The sequence below is a fragment of the Muntiacus reevesi genome, chromosome 8 (assembly GCF_963930625.1).
Source record: "Muntiacus reevesi chromosome 8, mMunRee1.1, whole genome shotgun sequence".
NCBI lineage: Eukaryota > Metazoa > Chordata > Mammalia > Artiodactyla > Cervidae > Muntiacus > Muntiacus reevesi.
The window spans coordinates 56,247,756-56,268,379 of record NC_089256.1 but is presented as its reverse complement, the minus strand read 5'-3'; the positions used below and the strand labels follow the sequence as shown (position 1 = coordinate 56,268,379).

Sequence of the window (20,624 nt, the reverse complement as noted above, 5' to 3'; positions counted from 1 at the left end):
AGGTAGTTAACAGCAGACAATTATCAATAGGCCTATGGTCATACCCAATAAGCATAATAGAATTTATGATTCTCTTTGGTTACACAGATAATTAGGGTATTCGTTTAGGTGAGGGAGAGTCTAGGTATGAGCCCTGGGGCTCTTCCATGGAGGCGGGGAGTCTGGTTTTCTAGTTGGCGTCTTGTCTCCATAAATACTGGGCATATAGCTCAAAGTCCACAGTCCAGTCCACAATGGAGTCCTGCTTTCAAGATGGAGCCTGTTCTGTCTGTTTCCTCCTTTGGTATGAATTGCCTAAAATGAGAAAATCAGGTCAAAAAATATGGATGAAATTCTTTTCTAAACCTTGACCCTTTGTTTCCCTCGGAAATTATTCTGCCTTGACTCTCTCGGGCACCACAAGCTAAGGTCAGTTTACGAGGCAGTCTTAGGAACAATGATCCCATTCAACTCTAAATGGCTCTGGATGTGTCTGCTGTGAGGCAGCCTAATTTATCCAGGCACAAAGCCTTTTCTATTTCAATGTATATAGTATGGTTAAGCAGAGATAGGATGGAATGTCTTACTGAACTGGGAATAAACAGTGTCTGGGCAGGTGGCACGGAGGGGGCTGCTTCAATGCGTGGCAGTCCTCTTATATCCTGGAAGTTGTTAAAGGGAGGTAAGTTCATTGTCCTTGCGAAGATGTCCCTAGAGACAGAGCTGGACTCCTTCTGGACTGAGGTCGCCGGGCTGAGCTTTTCCACTATTCATGGCTGTCAGACTCTAACGGCAGCGGTGGAGAGTTTCCTTCTTTCCTGGACCTCAAAAGCTCAGTCTCTTAAGTGCTTTGCTTCTCATCCCCAAGTGTTTCCAGAGAAGACAGCCTGAGGGAGAGGAAGTGGTGCTAATTAAATCCTCCCTCTGTTTTCCAGGCACTGGAGCTTTTCACAGATGTCTGTTGTTAGGCTCCAGTTCACACAGTGCGGCAAATACAGAAGCAGGCTTTCCTTTCCCAAAGGCACAAATCTTCCTTCACAGGTTACAGGGAACTCTAGAAACACACTTCCTTCCAAAAGCCTCTAAGAGGTGGCAGACCTGCAAAAATAGAGCATGCAGCAAACAGGGAGGCTACAATGCCTCCACACACACACACACACACACACACACACACACACAAATTCTCCTGCTTCTCCGTGCGTGTCCTTGTATTTCTCACAGGTCAATAACTTGAAAACCTTATCTGAAAACTCAGCGAAGCCCTTCCTGTTGTGAGACACGTGCATCCTGGCAGGCTTGGCGACCTCGAGTGTGGTTGGGAGTCCTGAGTGGGAGTCCAGGTGTTTTCTCTACTCTCCAAGTGTGCCCTGGGATGCATGGGTGCACGCGTGTATGCTTTCTAAGGCGCTTCTGTCATGTCCAACTCTCTGCAACCCTATGGATTCTATGGACCACCAGGCTTCTCTGTCCATGGGATTCTCCAGGCAAGAATACTGGAGTGAGTTGCCATTTCCTTCTCCAGGGGATCTTCCTGACCCAGGGATTGAATCTGTGTCTCATGTCTCCTGCATAGGCAGGCAGGTTCTTTACTGCTAGCACCACCTGTGCTGTGGACAGGGCAGGGGTCGGGGGGTGGCATCCCACCAACTCTGGGATCCTCAGACAGATGGAAACAAATGCATCACTCTCCGGTTGCTGGGAGAATCAGAGGAAATAACCTCTAATGTGATCAGCAGAGGGCTTTTTGCTTGTGAGTCTCTGCCCAGCCATGTGTTCCCTTTGCTCAAGCCCCTCAAGGTGACTGTGTATGTCCACATTTGCCTGAGACAATGCTGGTTTACACCTATCATCCTAGCATAAGTGTTAATAGCACTTTTTTCATGCTCAGAAGTATCCAGGGTTAGGCAATAAGTTACATGTAGTACTATTTTACCACCCTTGACTACTCTAATTATTCCCAGTTTCAATAATGTAAGTTTGCTGTGGGTAGGCACCACTTCTCACCTTCTGTTGTTTCACAAGGAGGAAGGAAATGGAATTTGCGGGAGGGAGCCCTAAGACTAAGATGGCATTCCCAGTCCCATGGTGACGGTGGGCATGAGAACTTCCTATGTCATAGTGTTGGGCATGTGTGCACAGTAGCCGAAACTATGTGGCCTCAGCTTGAGAAAGGCCACTTGATTGAGGACACCTTTTGCTAGCCTAGCATGTAGCTTCTATTTTGTTTTGCTTTGTGATACTTCTTTTAATTTACAAAATATTAGTGAATCTACTGTGTTTCTATTTATGTTAGGTCAGAGGTAGTCATTGTAAGCATCCAGAAACTTATGAAAACAGAAAATAAAAATCACGTATAACTCTATCATCCAGAGACAATCATTGTCTTTTTTAAATTGAGGTCTACTTGATATACAATACCATATGTATTTCAGGTGTACAACATAGTGATCCACAATTTTTAAAGGTTACCCCAGTTATAGTTATAAAATATAAGCTTTATTTCTTGTGCTATACAATGTCCTCATAGCTTCTTTATTTTATACATAGTAGATGAAAGTGCATCACTTAGTCGTGACCAACTCTTTGTGACCCTTGGACCCCAGTCCATGGAATTCTCCAGGCCAGAATACTGGAGTGGGTAGCCTTTCCCTTCTCCAGGCGATCTTCCCAACACAGGGATCGAACCCAGGTCTCCTGCACTGCAGGTGGATTCTTTACCAGCTGAGCCACAGGGAAGCCCAAGAATACTGGAGTGGGTAGCCTATCCCTTCTCCAGCAGATCCTCCCAACCCAGGAATCAAACTGGTGTCTCCTGCATTGGAGGCAGATTCTTTACCAACCGAGCTACCAGAGAAGCCCATACATAGTTGTTCAGTTCAGTTCTGTTCAGTCACTCAGTCGTGTCTGACTCTTTGTGACCCCATGAACCGCAGCATGCCAGGTCTCCCTGTCCATCATCAACTCCCGGAGTCCACCCAAACCCATGTCCATTGAGTCGGTGATGCCATCCAACCATCTCATCCTTTGTCATCTCTTTCTCCTTCTGCCCTCAATCTTTCCCAGCATCAGGGTCTTTTCAAATGAGTCAGCTCTTTGCATCTGGTGGCCAAAGTATTGGAGTTTCAGCTTCAGCATCAGTCCTTCCAATGAACACCCAGGACTGATCTCCTTTAGGATGGACTGGTTGGATCTCCTTGCAGTCCAAGGGACCCTCAAGAGTCTTCTCCAACACCACAGTTCAAAAGCATCAATTCTTTGGTGCTCAACTTTCTTCAGAGTCCAACTCTCACATCCATACATGACCACTGGAAAAACCATAGCCTTGACCAGATGGACCTTTGTTGGCAAAGTAATGCCTCTGCTTTTTAGTATGCTCTTTAGGTTGGTTATAACTTTCCTTCTAAGGAGTAAGCATCTTTTAATTTCAAGGCTGCAGTCACCATCTGCAGTGATTTTGGAGCCCAGAAAAAGTAACTGATACCTCATAATTCCTTACCCCTATCAGGTCCTTTTCCCTTTCCCTCTCCCCATTGGTAACCACTAGATTTTCAGAGATGATCATTGTTAATATTTTATTTTACTCCTTCTCAGAGTTTTTTTCTAACCTCTGTCCTACCATACATGTATACATGTATGCAAGTTTAGGTATTGTGTCTTCTTCCCTTCCTTCCTACCTCTCTCATTCCCTCTCACCCTCCCTTCCTTCCTTCTTTCTGAATTATTGCAACAAATTTGAATAACATTTTTCATAATATTTTATAGCTTACTTTTTCCATTAGCATTACATTTTGGACATCATTCTGTAGTAAAAATATATTCTCACATTTCTGATGATCAAATTATATTTGTGTGGTATAACTTGTTTTAGCCAATTATCTGATGATGGATACTTAGTTTCACTATAAATATTTTTAGTATTAGACACAATGTTCTGTGAGTGTCTGATGTTGCTATTACATACAATGCTTTGCTGTTAGACATGAAGTTATGTTTTCTTTTTTTCTATTAGACACAATGTTGTAATGCATGGCTTTTTATATTTACATCTTTAGGCATTTGTCTAAATTACTTCTTTAGGATACATTTTTATTTTTTAATTTATTTTTTACTTAAAAAATTTCTTTTTGAAGTATAATTGATGTACAATGTTATATGTAGTAGGTGTACAATGTAGTTATCCACAATTTTTAAAGATTATATTTTATTTATAGCTATTATAAAATATTGGTCATATTCCCTGTGTTGTACAATATGTCCTTGAGGATACATTTTTAGAATTGCAATTTTTCAGCTAAAAAGAAGCACTCAGTTCTAAGTGTTTCTGTGCCCTATTAGTAAGAAGTACATAAGAAAATGCATTATCATTGCTTTTAACTCCTAAATAAGCTCACAGGCTGGTAGACTTTCAAGAAAACACACTACAAAAACTTGAAGAGAAATTGTCTAGTGATAATAATTTCATATTATTCTTTCCTTGTTCACCTTCTTATTCCATGGAATTAAAGATGGGGAAAATGGAATTACTTGTAGCTTCTTTTTTTCTGTCCAGAGAATCTCTGCTTCTGTCCTCTGGTAAATGTCCCCTGATGATCATAGAGTCTGTGTTACTGAACTCCATCCGTCAGTGCATCTGTTCGGTTAACACGAGGTGGGTTTGTCAGTTTCAGGAGTGTTGGTTGTTCATCATGAGCTTTTTTTTGCCATAGTTAAGACACATTGTTAAGACTTTTTTTCCCTGAGAATTTTGTTTCTTTGTTTTAGGCTAAAGAAATGTCAACAACTGGGAGCTTTGAGGGATTCCAGCCTGTGTCTCTGAAGCGAGAGGAAGATGACCAACCTTCTGAGACAGATCAGCTGTCCATGGAGAAGAGGGAGCCAGACACAGAGGTCCCAGCGCCAAAGCAGATTTCAAGGCTGCCAAGTGTGATTGAATCCACTCTCTACCCGAATCCCTATCACAAACCTTATCTCTCACGGAAGTACTTCGTCACTCGGGTAAAATCATAAAACCTTTAGTGTTCTTAAATACTGCATAAGACTTCTCTTTAAAATCCTATTATTCTTCCATATACCACATTTTATCAACTGTTTTCACATTTGTTATCTCATGTAATAGCTACAATAACTGTAAAGTAGGCATCTTTATCTCAATGTTACAGGTGAAGGAGCTGAATTTCAGAAAAGTTATGGGTCTATTTTGACCACCAGAGAAGCAGGTCCTCCAGCTCCCATGGGTCTTTGGCTCCTCAGTTTTGTATTCCTGCTAAACCTGACCTCAGTAAGTTAATGCTCCATGAAGAGAAAACCAGACTTGCTAGAAGAATATAAAGCTGGGAGCCCAGAGGGAGTATTTGCTCTATGTTAGGAAAAGACTTGAGTGATGGAAGAGAAAGCCTTACTGAGAATACCTGAACCTCAAGGGTATACAGGGCATGCTGGTAGTACAGTGTAGGGGCAGGCACTTCGTTCCAAATAGAGAGTTGCAGTCTGGAGCTCAGTTCTTCTCTGTGCATCAAAGCTGGGGAGTAAATAGATGGGTGCATAATGAGGATGGTGTTTATATATCCAAATGTTAAAAATATTTCAGACTTCTCACATTTGGATCAAGTAGAAACATCCTTGGTTTCTAGTACCTTCCTCTGTCTTGAATTCTCCTTCCTGTTTATAGATCTGCTTTCAGTTCAGTTCAGTTCAGTTGCTCAGTCGTTTCTGACTCGTTATGACCCCATGAATCGCAGCACGCCAGGCCTCCCTGTCCATCACCAATTCCCGAAGTTTACCCAAACTCATGTCCATCAAGTTGGTGATGCCATGCAGCCATCTCATCCTCTGTTGTCCCCTTCTTCTCCTGCCCCCAATCCCTCCCAGCATCAGGGTCTTTTCCAATGAGTCAACTCTTCACATAAAGTGGCCAAAGTATTGGAGTTTCAGTTTCAACATCAGTCCTTCCAATGCCAGGACTGATCTCCTTTAGGATGGACTGGTTGGATCTCCTTGCAGTCCAAGGGACTCTCAAGAGTCTTTTAATTTCATGGCTGCAATCACCATGTGCAGATCTGCTTTACCAATCCTTTAACTTTTTTGTCAACACACTAGCAGTGAGCTCATAGGCTATAAACAGTTGGACGCTAAACTGTGGATTGTACACTGTGGTGGCAGAGACCATCTGAATTTTCATGTTTACATGGAGCATCTCTTTACTGACTTTTTTTTTTTCAACTCAACCTCCTAAATAAGTGGTGGCTGAGAGTTTGAGGCTATTTATAATGTTTTAATTAATGAACTTGGATTTTCTAGCTTTTAAAGTTAATCTTTGGTTAAGATAAAGTTGTAACTAAAGAGACTGTGTGTGTGTGTTTGAAAACATATATCCACATTACCCATATTCAGTGAGTCTTAGCTATATCCAGTGACTCATATGTGCAAAGTGCTGGCGTGTTCCTTATTATGTGTGTGTTTGTGTGTTTCTGCATATGTAAAGCAAATGGCTTGTTTTCCAAAGCATGTTAACTTTTTTGAATATGTAAAGTTTAGTTGTAAGATATATTTGGGATAAAAATTAAAGCATCCCTTAGAATGTCCATTTTTTTGATAGTGATGATGTATCTACCAGGGTTAGATGAGAGAAGAGCAGTGATGAATGATACAGAATAAGAGATGTATCATTGGAAGCTAGTACAATTAAGAGAGCTGCCTGAGAAATCTACGCAAAACTGTTGTCTTTGCATCTATTGATGGGTCTGGAGGTGTTATACATCAACCAACTGGCCGTTGTGTAGTAGAACTAGGGAACAGGGGAACCTACATGGACGAATTAGAATTCCTTTTGATCCAGCAGCACTCATCACAGAAAAATGGAACCTGTGTTGGTCTCCCACCAAGTTTGGACTTGAAGATGTGAGTCATTTTCAGGAAAAGCCAGTGGTCTCCACTGAGTGAGTTGCACACTTTCTCAGTTCAGGGAAGGGGGATCTGAGGAGGAAGTCTGACTGTAACAAAAGAAGCTATAGGTCCAGGGGCTTCCCCCACTCCCATTCATGCCATCAAGAAAACAAGAGATCAGCAGCTCTGAACAATGGGGTCTGATTGGTCTGCCCTGATCTTCAGCAGGAACATGACTGATGTTTCACTTCTACCTTTCAAGCCTGACACAAATGTCTGTTGTGGCCAACACTAATTTGGAAGCAAACAAGAAAGGGAATTCTAGAAAATGTAGTTACAGCTTAGCTAAATTGACACAGATCTGTGGTTTACAAGGATTCTGTAAATTCTCGTAAAGTTACAACTGAGCTTTTATTTATTTGTTTACATGATGCTTTGATTTGTGTGGCTCTGTGTAGCTTATGAGAGACAGTCCCCTGGAGCAGCACTGTGAGGTAGGCAGAGAAAGGCTTACCAGTCTTGTTTTAGGAGTAAATGCACTGAAGCTTCAGAGGAGTTAAGTGACTAAGTCATATGATATTAGTGTAAGAGCTGCAGCTAGACTTTCTTTATCTTCTAAGTCCGGTGGTCTTTCTACCATAAAGTACAATTGAACTTAGGATGTATTAGTAAAGGTTTTCTATCACTGACTCTGATTCTTGTGAAGAACATCTTTTCCACCAGGTGTATAGAAAACAACTTTAAGTTCTCAAGAGCTTGGAAAGGAAAACCTTCTTCTAATTTTGTCAGTGAGTCTGAAGTAGACATGAGGGCTCTTTAGGAGGTAACGGTGAGGGCTACATTCCCAAGGCAATCAGCATTTACTTTCCTTTAGGCTAAGAGACAAAATATAAAGAGGCTTTTTTGGTTTTGTTTTTTTATTTTATTTTATTTTTTTTTAGCATATGAGTATAATGAATGTGTTTTAATGCATTCTAGGATAATGAAAATGAGATTGTTGGTCCGACTGAAACAATGATAAATATTAGTTCAAATAAATAACGGAATGATCTGGTTTTACTACCTTGTAAACCACAGATATGCTGATGTGGTGGTAGCTGAGGAAATGGGAGGAGATGTGTGTGTGTGCTGTATAAGTATACATAAATTTCTTCTCTTCAAAGTCTGGATAAAATGTCAGTTTTATCCGAGAGTTTAAATAAGCTACTTCTTAAAGTGTTCTTAGTACAGTGTGAGACACATCTATTAACATTTCAGAAACAGCATCTCTTGCTATTCTAAACACTTTCTTCCTCTTTTTTCTTTTTTTTTTTTTTTGGTTAATTTGGCATTCACATTTCTGTGAGTGATAATAAGGAATGGCATTAAGATGCCCATGACCTCACCATGACCTCTAAAGTAAGATATAATTGTAGACATACAGGGTCTGTAGCAACAAAGAGATTTAAATGAAGGGAGCTAACTCATTTTCTCAGATAATTAAATCAGACCAGGACTGTGAATGACTCAGACCTATGAAACATTAATCACATCACAAGGTATCACTTCTTGGAGCTGAGAAGAGATCTAGTTCAGTGATGATCTGGTGCAGTGCTTCTCAGCTTTTCCATGCAAACAGACTACCTGGAAAGCTTGTTAGAATATTGGTCTGATTCCGTAGGTCTGGGGTGAGGCCTTAGGTTCTGCATTTATATGCATTCTATGGAAATACTCATGCTTTCTGTCCACAGATCACACTTTAAACACCAAGTTGCTAGTCACCACTCTCATTTTTAGTGGCAGCTAAGACCCAGAGAAGGGCAGAAGCTCACCTGAATTCCTAATGCTTAGTGCACACGGACTTGCCCAAGAAGCTAAGTCCCAAAGTTGGGTTTAGAGTTGATGTTTCCCAATTCCCATTCGTACTTCTTGATCCCATGCAGTGATTTAAAAGAAATCAATTTATTACAGTGTAAGAATTTTAAGGCTATGTTGCAAATGCAAAAGAGCAGTAAGACTGAGTAGAAAAGTTTCTTGGCCCTGCATTTTATCGTAAGGTTTTAAAGTAATTTCACTGGAAGTGGTTTATAATTCCACAGCTCAAAGTTAACAAAAATATGTAAATATGCTTTTATACATTTTGGTGAATATCCTTTCTTACTTTTGTCTTACATGCACATTTCATTGTGCAAAACAGAGGGTTACATCTGTTGTGTGTGCTCCGTTGCTCAGTTATGTCCTATGCTTTGCAGCCCCATGGAGTGTAGCCTACCAGGCTCCTTTGTCCTGGGGATTCTCTAGGCAAGAATACTAGCATGGGTAGTCATTCCCTTCTCGAGGGGATCTTCCCAAACCAGGGATTGAACCCAGATAGCCTGCACTGCAGGCGAATCCTTTACCATTTAAGCTACCAGAGAAGTATCAAGGAAATGTAGTACAATTTATTTAAGTTTTGCTGTATACTTAGGCTGCTTTTTGTTCATATCTTTTAATTTGGAAGGGAAAGTTATTCCTTGGCTCACTGAGGCAGATGGACTCAGTTTCTTAGCTGCCAGGTATGGACACCTAATGCTATAAGAAGAGAGAGGATCAATTATATGAGTTTCAAGTTGGATATGGAAATAAAAGATAATTTAGGGCAAACAAGCAGAGAAGGCAATGGCACCCCACTCCAGTACTCTTGCCTGGAGATTCCCATGGATGGAGGAGCCTGGTAGGCTGCAGTCCATGGGGTCTGGAAGAGTCAGACATGACTGAGCGACTTCACTTTCACTTTTCACTTTCATGCATTGGAGAAGGAAATGGTGACCCACTCCAGTGTTCTTGCCTGGAGAATCCTAGGGACAGGGCAGCCTGGTGGGCTGCCGTCTATGGGGTCACACAGAGTCGGACACGACAGAAGCAACTTAGCAGCAGCAGCAGAAGGGCAAACAAGAGACATTTTGAGCATCATAACATTGTTCATTAGATCACATCTCTGAATATCTGGTCATAAAACAAGTTAATCTGGTCGCTTAAACCTCTTATGTTATTTTATGGGTCACTCTGTGTTGTTGCTTTCTTTCCTCAATCTTCCAGACGAGTGTTTATTTACTGCAACTTTGCCCTTCCGATATGGCTTAGCGACATTCTTGTTTCAAGCCAGGAAGGACCTCAGAGAATATCTAATCCTATGCCTAGGACACACAAATCTGATGTGACTTCTCTTCTTTGGCAACTTAGGGACCATGGCAGGCCTGGAACCCAGGATTCCTGGCACTTCATGCCACCTATCCACTGCCTCTGACCTTGGACAATGAGTGAGGAGTCACATAATGAGGGCTTGAACCAGTTGCTATCAGTCTGCTTGGATAACCTTTTCCTCCTATTTTTGTTCATTTGCTATTATTGCTTAGACATGTCTAAAAATGGCCTACTGCCTTCTCTCAACAAAAGTACCCCTCAAGGCTAATAACTTGAGGTATATTATGATAATCACTTTAGTTGTGGAGAGTGATATTCAAAAGCAACTTCTTATGAAAGGAACAATACTTGATCTGCATGGAGAAAGATATATTTAAACTCCCTGTAGGACTCTATATTTGCAGATACCTTATCAGAAAGTTGAAAGCGATTAGAGATGGGGAATTATCTCTAAATTTATACTTGAGAATGTAAATTACATACAAACTAATGGGACTAAAACTATTTGATCTTTTAATATTTAATTAATGGTTCCCCATGGCCTTTTTATAGTCTGTGTTCTATTGTGAGCAACGAGTCTTTAATAAGCAGGTTTGGGACTTCCCATTGTGTGGCAAGATGTCACTGCCTTCATGACACTAATTTGGCTTTCATACGCTCCTTTTCCCTCTTCTCTTACTATAGGCTTCCCCGTGTCTTGCTCTTGTACTGGGGGCAACTAAATATATTAGTTGTATTGTTATTGTATGTGTGAGCTTCCTTCTGGCTTAGAAATTATATATCTCACTGGGCAGAAGGTTTCTGGATTTCCCTCCTTACACTGAAATGCTTTGAAGATGGTAATAAAAGTTGATGTTTCTATCTGAGCATAGATCCTTCAAATTATGAGATAAGAATTATTTCTTTCATTTTCAGAGACAGACAAATTTGCCTGGACTTTATGAATCAGGTTCAATTCAGAACTGATTTTCTGACCTTATGAATTTACCACAAAGCAAACCCTTTCTGAGGATGTTGATACCGGCAAGAGAGAGCTGACTGTGTCGAAGTCCCTAGGAGAACTCTTTTCTACTCTGTCCTTTCTTTTCACTGTCTGGCTAAAGAATCCATTGCAAGGGAAAATGTTAATAGCAGACATAAATACTGTTTGTGTGACAATTGGCTCCCAGGCTAGTCTAGCTCAAGGAAATGCAAGCAGGCAAATACATATGTCTTTTATATGTATGGTTGAGTCACTCTGCTGTGTACCTGAAACTATTGCAGCATTATTAATCAGCTATACTCCAAAATAAAATAAGTTCAACCACAACAAATATTTATGTCCTTGAACTTTCTTCAGTACCTTTGTTTTTACTGAAACTATTTAGGGCTAGACATCAGAGAAGCTATTGCTCATTATGTCATGTAATGACTTAAAAATAAGGACCCCCTAATGATTTTTTTCTTAAAACTTAGAATTAGGAATGCATGTGTACTCTCTAGCTAACCTTTCTTTGATTGGATGATGAGTACATATCTTTCCAATAAACTTTCCTTTGAGTCTCAGGCTTCAAGGAGTCTCAGAGGTAATTGTTCTCCCGTAGTAATCATCTGATCCCCTGATTCTGGTACAAAGGTTTCCCTTCTACATAGTATTAACAAGAAGAATGGTAATGGAGTCTTTTATTCCACAGCGTTATCAATGTTTTTGGCATTTCCAAACAGCTCTGTTACAGTTAATGGTATCTCATCTATCTAACAAATGCATGTAGACTGATTTGTGGAATGACAGGGTGACTTGAGGAGGGTCTCATAGCAACCAAAAAGGCTGAGATTTAAAAACCTTGTCCTGGATACAAGTCAAAAGGTTCACACACTTTATTGTATATTTGACAGTAAATGGCTGAAGTTAATGTATCATAGTAACCAATAGTAACAAATAGAGAAGAGTAAAATACTTTATCAGGACATGATGCATAACTGTTCCATAAAGGCGTGATCAATGTTTCTACTGAAGGTGAGAACTCAGGCAATGAGTACGGATAGGACTTCAGAGGTTTCCAAACTGTTCTCTAAAGAATACACTTTACTTTTAACCTTTAACTTTTGCAAAGATGTATAGTAAAACAATGGGCTTCCCCAGTGGCTCAGCAGTAAAGAATCCAGCCGCAATGCAGGAGGCTCAGTATAGGAGGATGTGGATTCAATCCCTGGGTTGGGAAGATCCTCTGGAGTAGGAAATGGCAGCACACTCCAGTATTCTTGCCTGGGAAATCTCATGGACGGAGGAGCCTGGTGGACTACAGTCCATGGGGGAGAAAAGAGTTGAGCATCCACACAAGGATGCATAGTAAAACAACACCTGTATACTCTGTGTCCACCATCAAGCTCCTTTCCTACCCGTAGGGACTACCTGTTAACATTTTCTATGTATCCTTCTAGAGTGACTTCAGGTGTGTACAAACAAACAAAAATACTTATTCTTATCCATTCTCCTCCTTTTTACACAAATGATGACATATTTGCCCTTGCTTCATAGTATGTTTATTCATTTTTTACATATTTATCATATTTCATTGCACATGTGTGCCCTATGATATACCTAACAAGTCTTCTATGGATAGACTTTTGCATGGTTTCCAAGTTTTTGCTATCCACAAACCAGGCTGCAGAGGAAACTATGCATATGTCATTTTGTACGTATGCTAGAGCGTCAGTAGTGTAACTTCACAGAAATGGAATGTGTGGATCAAAGGATCATTTTGATAGATTTTTCTGATTGCCTTTCATAGAAAAGACAAGTAAAGTTTTGAAAAATTCTACATTCTTTTATTTGTCTTTACATATTTTTGGCAAAGTGCCTGGTATAAAAGCATTCAACAAAATGCTTATTTCAGGATTATTTCATTATTCTCCAACTCTACTTCAATTTTTTTTTCTTCTGAAAGGTATTAGTTTCACTACCAAGTTATATTAGCTTGAAGAAGAAATTACACGGATACAGGAAGAGAGACAGGAAAAATAGCTATGATGAAACATCAAAGAAAATATCATTTTTCAGAGAACTTTGACCATTGAGCCTGGTAGAGTCAGGCTGCATCATGGAGAGCTGAGGATGAGTGATGAGAGAATTGTCACAGAATCCCAGGAGATTTCCATGAAGCATAGACCAGTCCTACCTGCTGTGCTGTGCTGAGTCACTCCCTCATGCCTGATTCTTTGCAACCCCATGGACTGTAACCCGCCAGGCTCCTCTGTCCATGGAGATTCTCTAGGCAAGAAGACTGGATTGGGTTGCCATACCCTCCTCCAGGGGATTTTCCCAACCCAGGGATTGAACCCAGGTCTCCCTTGTTGCAGGCAGATTCTTCACCGTCTGAGCCAACAGGGACTGGATCAGTGATGTTGATACAACCTCCTGTGTCAATGGGAGCACAAAACATATTTAATGAATGTCCCAGAACTTATTGATTTCATAACACATCAGGTTCAGCAGGTCTGGGGTGCTGTATTAGCTTTCTGACAGCCCTTCAACCAGCAGTAGAGGATAACAAAAGAGTCAGAAGTCATTCAGTCTCCTGGCTGACTGTCCAATTCAACAGGAAACTTGTTAAAATTGAGAAATCAGAATCTCTCAGTGTAAAGGTTGTGATTATATTTTCTTAAAGATTTTCAGGAGGTTTTGATCATCAGCTTGGCTTGGAAATCTTTGATTCAGTCTACTCATTTGTCTTATAGATAAAGAAATGGAGGCCAAGGACAGTAAATCATTGTCTAGAGGTCAAAGAACTTATTCATGACAGATCTGGAATATGAACCCAGGTCACCCAACTCTGAGTAGTTATCCTGTCCATTTCCAGGAGGACTTGGACTGTGTGGAATGAATTGGAAGGGAGGGAGAAAAGTAAAAGTGTGAAAGTGAAAGTCGCTCAGTTGTGTCTGACTCTTTGCGACCCCATGGACTATACAGTCCTTGGAATTTTCCAGGCCCGAACACTGGAGTGGGTAGCCTTTCCCTTCTCCAGGGGATCTTCCCAATCCAGGGATCGAACCCAGGTCTCCCACATTGCAGGCGAATTCTTTACTTCTTTTCCTGTATTTTACATGTGGACTCATGTAAGATTTTTCTTAACCAATGGACTCTATGGTCAACATTTTTCAAAGCCTTTTATCAAAGGCTGAGAAAATAAGCAACCCCAAATCCTACAACCCACTCACCTCTGGGAGAAAAATATATTTGAATGGGTCTTGGCCAGGCTAGTGTCCCTGTTTCCTTTCAGGAAAGGTCTCAAACTAGGAGGATTAGGAATGCTAATATTTATGGAAGATTCGGTGTTTAGTATAAATCCCTATTACATAGAGACTATATGAGAGCTTGTAACATACTCGTTCCAGGGCTGGGCGTGAGATCAGCGCTGTGTCATATGCCTGGAGGTGGATTGTCTAGGTTTCCTGTCTTGTGTCAGTCACATCTTAGCTGAGGGAGCTTGACAAGTTACTTCCATATGCAGACCCCTGTTTCCACACCTATAAAATGAAATGGCTTGTAATTGATGAGCCCTGAGCTGTAGTGGTTCTATACACCGGAGTTACCCAAGATGTTTTTAAAAATCCTGATGTACTGTTATGTGAATCCCACCCACTGAGTATCTGACATAATTGGCTTTGTGTACAGCCTCGGCATTAGAATTTCCCAAAGCTCCCCTGGTGATTCTGATGAGTAACAAAGGCTGAGAGTGCCTGCCTAGAGGACAATGGTTCTTACAGTAGAGTCCCACACCGATATCATCACCCAGGAACTTGATAGGAATGAAAATTCTCAGGCCCACCTGGAACGACTGAATCAGAAACTCTGGGGACAGTGCCCAGAAATCTGTGTTTTAAAAACACATTTTAGGTGATTCTCATGGGCACTGAAGTTTAAGAATCACTAAGCTTGAGCGTCTATGTATTTCTTGATCTTTAGTCACTAAGTTGTATCCAACTCTTTATGACTCCATGGACTACAGTGCCCTCCCTGCCCCCACCCCCTTCCCAACCAAAGGTCCTCTGTCCATGGGATTTCCCAGGCAAGAATACTCCAGTGGGTTGCCATTTCCTTCTCCAGGGGATCTTCCAGACCCAGGGATTGAATCTATGTCTCCTGCATTAGCAGGAGGCTTCTTTACTGCTCAGCCACTAGGAAAATGAATTTCTTGTTAAGGAATGTCAATCGATTTTTAAACTAGTGGAAGGTTCATAGTAGGAATACCTACTTGGAGAATGGTGAAGAAAGAGAGGTAAGGAGACAAAAAAGTTCATTTCCCAGAACCAGAACTAAGGTCAGAACATTGAAAGGTTTTTCCTTTATGTTTTACTGCCATGTACTGTTTGAAGAGAGAAAAGTGAAAGAAAGAAAGTGAAGTCGCTCAGTCGTGTCCAGCTCTTGGACTATAGCCTACCAGGCTTCTCCGTCCATGGGATTTTCCAGGCAAAGGTACTGGAGTGGGTTGAGAAAAGTTTGATTAAAAAAAAAATACATACTGCTAAATGCATTGAATTTCATTCTAAACATATTTGTTTATCAGAAAAACTGGCCCTCTGAAAACAGTGATCCTAATTTCTTTGAACAAGTGAGAGTAAGATTATGGAAGGCTTATAGGACCCAGATCACTTTTGTCCCGTGCAAGGAGAGCAGCTTAGTAAATACCAGAATTCCAGACTAAGCTCTCTGGCAGGCAGTGCCAACAGCCAACAGGTTACTCCAAGAACTATCTTTTCTGGTCAACTTTCTGGAGGAGTTGCTGGGATATGGTAGCTAATTGTAAGCATGAAGGGGACTCAGTTTTCTCTAAACTAGGTATTTTCTTCTTCCTACTCAGCCAGGCGTCATTGAGACTGCCATGGAAGACTTGAAAGGCCACATTACCAAGACTTCTGGAGAGACAATTCAAGGCTTCTGGCTCTTGACAGAGTGAGTAATTGTGACTAAGTGAAGGGCAATGGAAATCTAGCCTTTTGTTTGAAAACACCATAATAGAATAGAAGATGGCCAGAATTTCTGGAAGAATTTCTTCTGGTTACAGAGAGATCATCAATGACTCTTCTGTTGGAGAGTAAAGTCTTGTGGGGCCCCATGGCTGATATTATGACCAAGTTTGACTGCTACAGCTGTTTTCCAGACTAGTTGCTTCTCTCAACCATCACTGCAATTACCTTAACTCAGGGCATGACCATTTCTCACAAGGACGATTGCATTAGCCTCCTAACTGAGCTCTCTTGTTCCAAAAATCTCTGTCTCTTGTAAGCACTCTTTCACCAATCATACTAGGCTACTAACCATCCCACTCTGGATACAGCGGAAAGGAGGGTTGGGAAAGAGGATGGGTGAGGTCAACATATACAATGAGAATTTTGAGCAAAAAGCTAGGAAAAATCAGGTAGGATAAAGACAGGCCACCTGGTAGAAAGGGGTAGACTGGGAGATTGGGATTGGCGTGTACACACTACTATATTAAGATAGATAACCAACAAGGACCTACTGTATAGCATAGGGGATTCTGCTCAACACTCTATAATAACCTAAATGAGGAAAAAGGAAGCTGAAAAGGAACATACATGTATATATATAACTGAGTCGCTTTGTTGTACACCTGAAACTGGCACAACATTGTTAATCAGCTATACTCCAACATGAAATAAAAATTTAAAAATAAACAAATAGAACCCCTTCTTCACCACTGCCAAAAAAAGACAGGCCACTTGTTCAGAGTTAGGATAAAAACCAAATCTAGCACTTAAGTCCTTGTCACTTTATTGACTACTCTATTCACTCTCAAGTTTTAATCTTAGCTACAAGGATTTTCATTACAAAAGACACCATGGAGATGGTGACCTTTCTGTCCTCCCCAAATTTCTAGTGTCTATGTGACCTTTACTTTACCCACCAGGCAAATATTAGGAAAGTCATGGTCTTTACAATAATAGGTAAAATATACACATAATAAGGGTAAGAGGCATGTCTTTTCTTCTGCAGAATCCATAATATTAAGAGGAGAATGCAGTTAGAACTCCATTTCAGATACCTAATTGGTTCAGTAAGTTTTCTTGGTAACCTCTGGTCTCCAGAGGTTTCAGCAGAAAAGTTCAGTAACTCCTATAACTTGAGTGAAAAATCATTTAGTCTTTCACCTCTGAGTGGGACATATTCTTTGATGAAGTTTTAGGAGGGCAACTCTGGAATGTTTAATCATCCAGGCAAGCAGAATAAATCAATGAAATGCAGAACCAAATAACTTGTTTCCATCTGTCTGACCACCACATGATATCATTGTTTCAAATGGGTTCCAATATTTGAGTTAAAATGAATTTTGAAAACCAACCTGACAATTTCTGAGCATTTGTGTCTTAATATATAAATTAGAGCTAATGATATATACTTGATGAGGTGTTAGGATGACTAAATGAGATAACGTAAAATTCTTAGCAAAGTTCCCAACCCATATGACTTTTCAATGCATATCAGTGTCCTTTCTCTGTTCACAAGTACTATTGGTAAGCCAATAGTTAGTTTTTGTTGTTTGTAGCCTCTACTTTTATTTCTATCTATCCATTTCCAGCTCTATCATCATTATTTTCCACTCTCCACCTCTCATTTGCAGGGTAGAGTATGACTTGTGCAAACGAAAAGCCTGCCTTGATTAGGATAGATGTCTACTTAAATTCTGAAGGTTACATCAGAGGTAAACACTTAACTAATTCATTTCTACAAAGTATCTCATTTATAAGAAAGGATGCACAAATGTGGTCTTTCAAATTCAGTGGTGGATGTTTGTGTGAACTCTCACATATTAATAATAGTATCAGTTATTTCTTTAATGGGCTTCCCTTGTGGCTCAGCAAGTAAAGAATCCACCTGCAAATGTGGGAGACCTGGGTTTGATCCCTGGGTTGGGAAGATCCCCTGGAGAAGGGAAAGGCTACCCACTCCAGTATTCTGGCCTAGAGAATTCCATGGACTCTATAGTCCATGCGATCACAAAGAGATGGACATGACTGAGCGACTTTCTCATTTCTCTCATTTCTTTAATAGTGCCTATTTTGTTTGATTTTATTTGACCTGATTTATTAGTTGTTTGAATGCTTTTGCTTAGTGATTACAATAGCCTGTAGATGTCAACTGACCAAAGATAAATCTGATTGTGTGATCTGTGTTGAGGCTTAACTCCATAATTGTGTGCTTGCTTAAATATCAACTAGGATGCTGAACCAAGCAGTGTTCAGATAAATATGAACAGTTTAACCCCCAAGACTCAAGTTTTGTACCTAGCTCTGAACCTAATAGGAAGCTCAAAGTGTTGGTAAGCACTTTCCAAGCAACTGGTTTTCTGTTTTGCTTTCATTTTGTGATATCCATTTATATCAAGGACAACAATAATGTGTGTATTCCATGCATGTAGAATTTCAAACAGTCACATTTGCTTATTTGCTGTCAGGCTTTCTTCCTGTGCGCATTGAAACCCATTTTTCCTTTTTAAATGGTAGTGATTTTGTGTTCTTTTTTAGTCATCCTCTCTGTTAAAATTCTTTTACTTCTCCCATGACCCTCCATCAAAAGCAAGTTTCAAGAGAAGATCTGATTTCAGTCATTTCTACCAGAGTAAGACATTGCCAGTTACCTTCCTTTGCCTGTTAATCCTTAGAGCTTGAGCAGACTGCCTACTTGTAATGGAAAGAGGTGCCAGTTGTAAAGAAGTTCAGGCATCTGGACTAAATGAATGAGGTCCCAGACACTGTGACTGTTCAAGCAGAAGATAGGAAGCTGTTTGTCAAAAGAAAGCCATGCATACTGGTTTTGAATGACTTATCACACTTAACTCTTCTGTTCATTTGTAGTGCAGCAAAAAGCAAAACAAAACAAAAAACAGCAAAAATAATCAAACTAAAACCAAACCTCCAAAATAACAACAACAAGACTAAACAAAACAAATGTATAAATACACGGGCCCTGAAAGGTGAGAGCCCGGGCTACTCTTGTCCCCTTTACTTGTTTTTCTAGTGGAATAAAACCATCCATTCTTATAAGTTTCAGTGGCTGTAATATAGACCAATTTCCCCAAACTTACCAACCACACAAGACTCTTTTCAAGCATAACACTTTTTCGTATGTGACAGAAATGACTGGGTTTTGTGTACATCAACTTTCAGTTTCTTCTGGGGAGAAATGAGAAATCCTTGGTTGCTCATCAGTGGTTTAAAGAATGTCTGCTGTCAAATCAGTATTCCATCTTCAGAATCATGAATAGTAAAAACTCTTTTAAGGTAGTGTAGGTTGGTTGTTGTTGTTCAATAGCTAAGTCGAGTCCAACTCTTTGTGACCTGATGGCCTATAACACACCAAGCTTGCCTGTCCTTCACTATATCCCTAAGTTTGCTCAATTTCATGTCCATTGGGTTGGTGATGCCATTCAACAATCTCATCCTCTGCCTCCCCCTTCTCCTCCTGCCCTCAGTCTTAGCATTAGAGTCTTTTCTGATGAGTTGGTTCTTTCAATCAGGTGGCCAAAGTATTGGAGCTTCAGCTTCAGCATCAGTCCTTCCAATGAAAATTCAGGGTTGATTTCCTTTAGGATGGACTTGTTTGATCTTCTTGCTGTCCAAGTAGTATAGGTGGTGGTAGTTTTAGTTGTTAAGTCGAGTCTGACTCTGTGTGACCCCATGGACTGTAGCCCATCAGGCTTCTCTGTCCATGGAATTTCCCAGGCAAGAATCCTGAAGTGGTTTTTCCATGCCCTCCTCCAGGGGATCTTCCCGACCCAGGGATCAAACCCACATCTCTAACATCTCCTGCCTTGGCAGGTGGATTCTTTAGTACTAGTGGCACCTGGGGAACCTGGGGTTATTTTTACTTATTCTATTTGTGTGGTGGAAATAACATATGATAGTGTGCTCATCTTTCACCAACTGCATGTTCAGTGATGTCATGCTGGTAGCTTGGAATTGGTGGCAGCAATTATAGCATGGAAAGAAGCAAACTCTAGAGATCAGAGTTTGATTTTATTGTCTTGTTAATTGTCTAAACTTAAGAAAGGAGTGGAGGATATGCTAATGATGCAGATTAAGTTTAAAAGTGTGTGTGTGGCTATGATATTGCCATAACACAAAAAAGGCTCAGAAAATATTCTTCCAGTATTCAAAAACTGTTATCCAATTCAGCAAAAGAGTCATCTTTTCAGTGATGAATGTATGAAGTCTGGACAGGTGACTGAGGAAAGATGAATGCCAGACAGAGGCTGCAATGTTGCAGAAGGTCTATCTATGCATGAAATAAGGGCACGAAATAACATTAAGCCAGTCAAGGCATTTCCTGGGGGATATCACTCAATCTAGTTCAGGTGAGCTTCTTTGTGATGTTCTAAATTTATACAAATGAATCATTCAGTGGAATTGGAAAAACAAAAGTTTGAAGGCACTTGGGTAGAGACTACAAGGAGGATGAGAGACCAAAAGGAGACCAAAAGGAAAGTGAGAGATGCAGTCACCTCCAGAGAGATCCCAGTCCGCTGACCATTAAGAATGCCCTAAGAAGGGCTTTCCAGGTGGCGCTAGTGATAAAGGACCCACCTGCCAGTGCAGGAGACATA

At 40.5% G+C, this 20,624-nt stretch overlaps 1 protein-coding gene across 1 annotated transcript in view; it reads left to right on the top strand.

The window, feature by feature from the left end:
* The window catches only part of TPRG1 (tumor protein p63 regulated 1), a 155,173-nt gene that overhangs the window by 37,678 nt on the left and 96,871 nt on the right, over positions 1-20,624 (top strand). The window contains exons 2-3 of the mRNA XM_065943421.1: positions 4,741-4,974; positions 15,864-15,955. Of these exons, the coding sequence (XP_065799493.1) occupies positions 4,750-4,974; positions 15,864-15,955 (317 nt within the window). The 5' untranslated portion in view covers positions 4,741-4,749. The remainder of the gene's footprint in view (positions 1-4,740; positions 4,975-15,863; positions 15,956-20,624) is intronic.